Below are 9,373 nucleotides of genomic sequence, written 5' to 3'. Positions count from 1 at the left end.
GAAGGAAGGAAGGAAGGAAGGAAGGAAGGAAGGAAGGAAGGAAGGAAGGAAGGAAGGAGGGAAGGAAGGAAGGAAGGAAGGAAAGAAGGAAGGATGGAAGGAATAAAGGAAACCCACAAGCAATGAAAACTGCTTTGTTACCATTGTATCCCAGCAAGAATGGCTATACCCAGCCCTTTTCTATTTTTATTTTATTTTTTTTTTATTTTTACAAAAGTCTTGCTAAATTGCCCAGCTGGGTTCAAACTTGTTTTGAACCTCCTGCCTCAGCCCATCAGAATAATGAACTCTAGGCATTCAGCTTGACTGTGCAACCAGTTCACATTCTGCTCTGTTGAAGTTGTGAAATTACTTATTGCAAGGTAGGAAGCTCCTTGAAGATGGATTATCATTCCCAGTAAATAGCACAACTGTGGCTTAAATCTTGAATAAATAACTGGATAAATTAGAAAGTGAATGAGTACAATATGATTATGAGCAATCCAATAAATGTTCTTAGAACTCACATTTCTCATTTGTTAAATATGAAACTAGTTAGCAATTGCAGTATTACATAATTTTGAGTAACATTATAAAGCATAGCATGTATTAAATATGCAATACGCAATAGCTATCGTTTCATGGTAGTGTATGCTTATAATCCCAAGACTCTCAAAGGCTGAGGCAGGAGGATTGAAAGTTCAATCTAGCCTGGGCAGTTTACTGAGACACTGTCTGAAATTTATATATATATATATATATATTCCTTTGACACAAGATCTCACTCCATAGTTCAGACTCATGGTGACCCTCCTGTTTCAGCCTCCCCAGGGCTGGGATTATAAGCATGTGCCACCATGCCCAGTTTTGGCACGGCTGGGGTTCTGGGGCTAGCACGGCATGTGGTGCCTGGGATCAAACTTGGGTGCTTGTACTTGCCAGGTGTGTGCTTAGACAAACTATCTCAACTACCTCTGAAATTTTTAAAGAGGGCTGGAGATTTACAAAAGTGTGAAGGTCCTGGGTTCAATCCAAAGTATTCCCCACCATCACCACCACCAAAGCTCAATAGCTGGTGGACCTTTTGTTTGTTGATATTTCAGAATTGCAATTTCTCTCTTCAGAATTTTTCTCTCCATCTCAAGAAATCAGCTCATTTTTCAAAGTCTTGCTCTGACTTCATGAAGCAGACGTAATTCCGTTAGCATCTGTGTTGTGGAAGCATGTGGGGCACACCTCGCACATAGCTTTTGTCACATTGTGCTCTGTAGGTATATTCGCGGGATTTTCCCTCCACTGTGCTGTGACTGTTCACAGGGCCAGGGTCCTGTGCCACCAGCTCGCTGGCACACACCTACATTTGCCATCTCGGAGAAGCACTCTGCGGAGCTTGAGCACAAACAGACAGGAAGGACAGGAGGGTAGCTCCTGAAAACATCACCAGCTCATGAATATTTTAAATGGCTAGTGAACCTAGAGCTCACGGAAGAAAGAAGGGAATGAATGGACAGAAAAGTATTTTCCTAAATACACAATTGAAATGAATTCTAAATGTTCTGTTAGAGCAAACTAATGAGAAGAGTTCAGAAATTTTATTATTTAAAGATAAAAATCTTAAAGGCTACTACCCTCTATTTTGTTAGTTTAGTTCTCATAGAACACTTTTAAGTACTCTAAATTTATGTGCTTAAATATTTTAATTAAATCTATTTAAATGATCAGTTTAATTTTTTAAAAACATCTTAATGCTTTGTTTTCAAATGTAACATTTCTTATGAAATGATAGATTATTAAATATTATAAAATCTATGAACTAACACCTTGGAGTTTGTGAACCTTAGTGAGATTATAATAAAAAGATCCAGAATATATGAAGCAATTTCAAATTAAAATATTAAAGGACTATTAGTTTGCAAATAAACTAACTTTGAAAATTTTAATTTTGAGAAATTTTCCTCCCTATTATATGCAAGTTCCTCTTTGAAATAACTTAGAATGAAATAATTCATACTTAAAAGGAAAAAAATCATCTGAATTACACTGCAAAAAGGTGCTATCTTAATTTATATGGTATGTATTATAAATGTTTAGACATAAACAAATATATCTCTTTGTAAGTTTAAAATTATAAATATAATAGATATCTTAGGCTCATCATTGCAAATACATAGAAATGTGTAAGTTTTGTATGCAAGTAAACTTCAAGGAAACAGCTGTAGAATCCTACTAATCTATCCTGATATGTCATAGGAGATCTAACATTTCTGTTTTCCTCTTTATTCTATTATACTAACTTGCTTTGATGGTCAGTGATACTACTTAAGTCAAATATAATTTACTTTCTACACATTGTCTAAGAGTAGGTGATACACTCACTTGTATGTCACAAGAATGGTCTCAGATAAATGGATACAGTGATATCTTGGTTCTCAAACTCAATTCTCCATATGAATCTGCTCCCAAACTGAATTGGAAAAGAACCCATTCAGATTTCCCTGGGTAAATGCTGACTCTAACACTGAATGTGACTCAGTTCTTTTCCAATCAGCTTGTGACCAGAATGTTGGAAAGAATTAAGTTTGTGAACTAATGTACCACTGCATGCTGGTAAGATTTAGCAAAATTATAGTCTAATTTAAATTTTATTTTTTGTTTAATTTTTTTCTTGTAGCAGTCATATAAGTTCATTCATCCACGAATTCATTCTAACTAATGTTGACTCAGCAGCATATGATGGGTATTCCTGGCAATGCTGGCAGATACACAAGAGGCCACAGTCCTCATACAATGTATTTACAGTGGGAGAGGTATGATGTATGTGTAGATGCAAATTCTGCAGAATAACGTGGCATGTGTTACATACATGGTACAAACAGATGCTTGGGAAGACCAGCAAAGGAACGATATGGTAAAATGTTAATATCAAAAATTAATACACACTATTCTGTACATCAGGCTGGTATTGGGGACTCATAATTGCAACCACAGTGGCCTCCTGTGGTCGTAAAATATTTCTACATAGTGATCGTCTTTATTCTCTAATAGTGTTGCAGCTCATTCATATACATTTTTATACTTGCAGTAGGATGTGAAAAGCAACAGGGACATAAACCAAAATAGTGTCTTCTTCACATTTCTCTCAATCCAAATGATTGCTATTTGGAGATTTAGAAAATCTAAGTCATAGAATGGGGGAAAAATCCTGGCCATGTGGTGGCTGTTGCCTAACGAGCTGCTTCCTCCTTCCTTTCTCTTTTGGTCTCTGGGCTTACTCTTTGCACTGTCCATGGTGCCTGAAGAGCGGTGCCACTTCTGAGTTTCCTGCATGACTCCTTTATACTCCAGCATTTTCTTTGAGAGCTCCCAGGTGGAAAGTTGCTAAATGAGTTAAATGAGCTGAGCCTCTCAATGTTAGATCAGTCCTATCAGCTAATTGAGTAATGGTTTCAAGTAGTATTAATTCCAATCTCAAAATAAAATCAGCATCAACACCTTAGCATAGCTTACTCACTCCCGATGATCTCAAAAACAAGACCCTAAGATTGGGCATTATGGATTTATTCAACGAATTCACCAACATCTCATTGTTTGATGTACTGTATTTAGGACAAAGCAAAAATTTTAAACTACTTTTTAAGACTTTCTTACATTTGAGAATTTACAGGGTAGATAATACACCTAATAAACAAATGGACATACATGAGGGAATAGCAATTTTCTGTGTAGAAAACAATTCTGTGTTATCATGTATTATGCTTTTCAAAGTGAAGTTGTGAACTTTATCGCTAGTACATTACCCCTTTCATCCCCACAACTGCTTTTCATTTTAGTTCTTTGGTCAACCAGTTTCTCATTAATATTTTATTTTAAAAGAGGAGGACATTCTCAAAATATTAGCATCCTTAATTATTTTTAACAGCAAGCTGGAAGAAAAAAATAGAACAGAAAAACAAGATTATTAAAAACTTGGTGAGACAAAGTATCTTTCAAAAGCTCAACTAAGTCCTGATGGAAATCCCTGTTAAAGAGGAATGAGCTAAAATATCATTAAAAAGAGATATTTTAAATCAAACCTGTCATAACAGAAAACAATCTTAAAGATTATTTGTACAGAAAGCAAAAGGCTTACATAGGTGTGCTGGTACATGTCTGTAAACCCAGTGCTCAGAGAGGTCAGAAGTTCTAGTCCAGTCTGGGAATATCAGCCAAGTTAGTATCAAACTAAAAAATTACAAGTGAAAAAGCTAAGAATAAAGTTCAGTACAAAGGCTCTGGATTCACTACCCAGAATATAAAGATGAAAGAAAGAGGTATATGAGAATATTATGCAAAATTATACTACTCACATACTTACCAATTATTTTTTAAATTTTAAAATATTGGTTACAATAAGACACATGGCCAGTAACCCCCTTTGAAATACTTCCTTTCAATTCTAAGAGCTGTCCCACCCCCTCATCCTGCCACCCCCGAAGCAGCTCCGGAAGCCTCTCTCACGAATGTCTTCACGAGGCATGATCAGCACTGCTCTGGACGCTGTTTCCCATCCTGGAGGGCAGGCCAGAAAGGCATTACAGTGCATTTTCATCCAGTGTATCCCCCAGATCTGCTTTGTGTGGCTCTGTGATTTTCCCCCAAAAGATAATACAATGAGGAAGCCAAACAGAACAACCAAAGCCTGTCATGAAAGAGGATAGAATTTACAAAAATAAATGGATTTATAAAGTGTTAAAAAGTTTATTTACTTATAAAAGTTGATGACCATTTATTTAAAAGAAAAATTGTTCTTTTGGTTTTAGAAGTTTCCAAATATATGGATCATATCAAAAGTAACTTGTGACATTTATGTTATTAATCTTTAAATATGAAGCCAGGCCTAGTGCTCATGCCTATAACCCCAGCACTTGGCAGCTGAGGCAGGAGGATGCCCATGAGTCAAGGCCAACCTTGTATCCAGAGTGAGTTCAAGGCCAATGTGAACTACACAGTGGAGCCCTGTCTCTAAAAATATCAATGTTTAAATAGATTTGAAAGCTAAATTAAATTTTCATTAAAAGATGGAGCAATATCTGAAGAATATTTTACTTAAATACTAGTATTCAAACTTTAGGTATATAAGTCTTATATAAAAAACCCTATATTTTATTATGTTTCCTGGATCCATCTTTCCTTTTTTCTAATTCAGAACAAAATAACAACAAAAAAAACCTGGTTACTTGATAAGTCACAGTACAGTAAATAATGTAACATAGATATTTTCCATGAATTAAAGTTGTGAGAGGGTAGTATTCTCCCCTAATCTGGACCATTTCTTAAGTAAGGCAGATATTTTCTAAGCATCCACAATACCTATAAATTCAATCACCTGAAAATCAACCCCAACACACTGTTTCCTTTTCCCTGTGCTAAGTACAGGTTTTAAACTTCTTTTGTTGTTGTTTTTTTACAGGGTCTCACCATGCAGGTCAGATTCATAGTGATCCTCCTGTTTTCGGCCTCCCCAGTGCTGGGATTACAGGCATATGCTACAACACCAGGACTTGGTTGCCAGCTCAGTGCATCCTGGGTTGGGTTCAGCATGGCATGCAGTACTAAGATAGAACTCTGGTCCCTGCGCTTGCCTAAGCAGGCTTAAGTGCAAGTTATTTTCATGGCTGAACTTCTCTTTCCCTTCAATAGTCAGAGCAAGCACACAACCATGGTTTCAACTGTAGTTTGAGAAAACCAACATAGTCAAGCTAAATTTATAAGAAATTCTATTGTACAATAGGACCATGAATCTTGCCTTGGTTTTTTATAGGTAAAATAGAAATTGCTTTTCCTTGACATGGTTGTCTAGGAAGTAAAGATGCATTTGGAAACTCTGGCATGAAGATTCACTAAACATTTTATCTTCCATACCACTCTTACTATTGGCCTCAGATTTACATGCTTCAAATTTCAATTTTGATCATGCTGGACAGATACATGCATACAGAGTTCTTAAACTTTTATCTCAGACTGGTGAACAAATCATGGTCATAACCAGGACTTAATAGGAATTAAACTGTACTGCACCCCAATTGCAACCAAAAAACAGATAAGCGCTATGTCATGGACCCAGGTTGTAGAGAGTCAGGGGGGTGGTTTCTTCCTTTCATAGGGATTTTAAAAGCAATTCCAAGAAAAGAATGTAAAGTGCTATGTGCTTCATGTGTTTCTGTTTTCATGGAAACCAAAATCATTCTGTGAGAAGTTTAACTGCTTGTAGAGAGATCTCAAAGTTTGGTGATTATAGTATAGAACAGCAGATAAATGATACATAGCTAGATGACATATAGACAGACAGGTAGGCAGGCAGGCAGGCAGGCAGGCAGGCAGACAGACAGACAGACAGACAGACAGACAGACAGACAGACAGTGACTGGCCTGGAAGAACAAATCACAAAGAATTGGACTGTGAAGCAGCCAGCTTGAGGACACTAAGCAGAAAGCTCCAAGGCTCTGATTCCATTTTCTGAGCAGAGCCACAGCCTTGACGCCTCAGCAGCTGGTGGCTTTTCTGGGCACAGGCTGGTGTGAATAGAAAGAGACAGCAGTGTGCTCCCTGTCACATTTGAATGAACAGCTCCTGTGACAGGAAGACTTTTTCTGTCAACACAATAACAGTGGCTCTGTGAGAGCCCAAGTTATGTGTTATTTCGCCCTGGAGGGAAATTGGTACCTGATAAGTAAAGGCTTCGCACAGCAAATTCAACATATATTTAAGTGTCTGCCATTGTGAGGCACGGAGATGACTCAGAGGTGGATGGGAGTGTACAGAGCCTTACTCTCTTGGTGCTTTCACTCAGTGGGAGAGATCCGCAGAAAGGCAGGAAGAGATCTAGCCCATAGAAAAGATCACTTCGAAGAGCGGCAAGTGCTGTGAATAAAGCACGCCAGGAAAGGAACCAGGAGATCGAGAGCATGGAAGAAGGAGGACAGAAGAACTGTGCGCTCGCAGCTGTTGATGTGCCACAGAAGGCTGGGACAAGCAGCCGTGAAAACTCAGAGGAAATGAGCAGTCCACGTTTTCTGTCAGCCTGTGTGGGTGGAAGTGGGGGGTAGCGGTGTGTGGAAAATTTATGTTTAGAGAAAAAGGGCCCTGCTGTTTCTTACAGGCATAGCGGACCACGTATACGCAAAGGAAATGGTCCCTGATATGCTGCGCTGCACAGTGTTCAGAAGCTGCAGGTAAACTGTAAAGGAACGCTCACTACTGAGAAGACAGAGCACAGTAGGTAGTGCCTCAGATTGTATCCATTTCTTAATGACTGTTGTATCTCCTTTTTATGAATCCCACACTCTGGGACCTGCTTTTTTTAATGCATTTAGTACAGGGTCTACAGGGTCTCACTACGTGGATCGGACTCGTAGTGCCTGTGTTCAGATTCCCAAGTGCCGGAATTACTTACAGGCGAGCCACCAGGCCCAGTCTCAATCTCAGTCTCAGCACACCCCTGGGGCGGGACTAGCACGGCACGCAAGGGATTGAACCCTGGCCGCTGCTCTCTGCCTAAGCAAACCCTTTATGGGACCTGATTCTTTTCAGGAGAAAAGGCTTGTTCTTTCTAGGCTAAAGATTCAGCATCTACTCAACCCCAGTTTGTGCCAATTCTTGCAGAAAATAAAAATCTATTTTAGCAGATCTGAAGTAGAGTCGTCAAATACGCTCACCCCGACTCTTCTGTCGTTTGACTTAAGTTCAGCCAATGACAGCCTCGTTAAGTGTGCTGCTGGATGCGAGTACCAGCTGTACACCGTTAGTACTGTACATTTGTGCTTATGACTAAATTTCAAGTGGCCTGTGACTCACTTGCTGTTTCCCACGTCCCTAATTTAGACTTGCCAACAGAAAATAGTTCTAAAACATGTTTCGCGAACCATGCTTTTGTCAAATGACATATGCCCTATCTCCCTCATGCCACTGCAGCATGTCTTGGGCCTCTTTCCTCTCAAAGCCTCATCCACTGCTGTCAATGGCGTTGCTAGTACCCTCTTCAGCAGTAGGATCTGAAGGTACACAGAAGAAAGCAGCCTTATGAACCAGTAACTAAAACCCAGAATTTTTGAGAGAAAGTGAAAACTTTCCCCAGCATGCGACTGCCTGATGGACGAGCGGCGGCCACATCAAGGCTCCTGCGCTCGCACAACACACTGCCAGACCCTGAGAGGCTGACAGGTCTCAGATCAGACCGCTGGAGCTGCGAGACAGTGAGTCTTATTTTGAAGGCTCAGTTTCAAGCATAGCTCATTATTTGTAGAAACTGCTAGTCAACAAGGGAAGGAATGAGAGTTTTAAAGGATGAACCGTAGCACAGGCTTGCCATGCAGTCAAGCCGGTTTGCAATTGTTTTCCTTAAGTTGGAATGTTAAGTTAGAAAAATGCTATTTTGGACCCAAATTAATACTTTAAAAATTCATAGTTTATAATATGGAGGTGTGTATGAAAGTGGGGTGTGTGTGTGTGTGTGTGTGTGTGTGTGTGTGTGTTTAGGGAGCTCTGAGACACACATGGCATATATTGCATGTGGCACCACAATGCGATGGAGGCTCGCTGATAATCCTATAGAATGTAAGGGACACAAGCAGCCCTTTACTGACTCTGTGAGAGACCTGAAATTTCAAAATGACACTTCAAAATGAAATAGTCTGGAACAGTCGGTCATTTGCACCCACTTTTCATGCTATCTCTTCTAGACAACCTAGGTTACTTTCCTTATTTTCCCATGCTCTTGCAACAACTTGGTCTACCATTCAATATCCCTCAGTACAGGGTAAACATAAAAAATCCACTCAAGTTTTCATACACATGTACATAATTTCAGGGTTCTGTTTGATTTTCTTTGCTTTTTTGTGTTGGAGACTGAACCCTCAACTTTGCATTTATAAAGCATGAACATATCTAGCACAGAAATACATTCTCAGCCAATTTAAGGGTTTTGAAAAGCTTCTAGACATGTCTCTAGGAAGTTGAGTTTTATGTCTCTTGGAAACCATGGGACCACATACAAAGATATTGTAATATTAGAGTATGAGAGCATGACATGGGCTATGCTGTCACAACACTGAAAGGGGTAACTTTCAGCCACTTAGCATATATAATGGGGTCATGGTAAATGTTACTTTTGGAAGCACGGTTAATATTGATGGCAGTACACTGAGGCATGAATCACTGTAGGTAAGACTTGGTGAATATATGTGATTGTGTCCTTCAAGGGAGAAACCTAGAAATGGAGAAACTGTGTCAACAGGTAAATATTTTAACATTTTTTGATGCCATGGTTTATACATACATGTCTTCCTGAGCCCTCATGTGCTCATGGACAGGGTCTTTTGGAAAGATTAGTCCACTGAGAAGTTTATAGCTCAGTAT

General features: G+C 39.1%; 1 protein-coding gene across 1 annotated transcript in view; it reads left to right on the top strand.

Annotated features, from left to right (window-relative positions):
- The window catches only part of LOC101563915 (glyoxylate reductase/hydroxypyruvate reductase-like), a 15,552-nt gene extending 7,538 nt beyond the window's left edge, over window positions 1-8,014 (top strand). Inside the window, exons 3-4 of the mRNA XM_023707579.1 lie at window positions 7,622-7,759; window positions 7,841-8,014. Coding sequence (XP_023563347.1) covers window positions 7,622-7,759; window positions 7,841-8,014 — 312 coding nt within the window. The remainder of the gene's footprint in view (window positions 1-7,621; window positions 7,760-7,840) is intronic.
- The last annotated feature ends 1,359 nt before the right edge of the window (window positions 8,015-9,373 follow it).

Source organism: Octodon degus, unplaced genomic scaffold (assembly GCF_000260255.1).
Source record: "Octodon degus isolate 3935 unplaced genomic scaffold, OctDeg1.0 scaffold00300, whole genome shotgun sequence".
NCBI lineage: Eukaryota > Metazoa > Chordata > Mammalia > Rodentia > Octodontidae > Octodon > Octodon degus.
The sequence above is the reverse complement of the archived record's forward strand: the minus strand, read 5'-3'. Positions and strand labels throughout refer to the sequence as shown.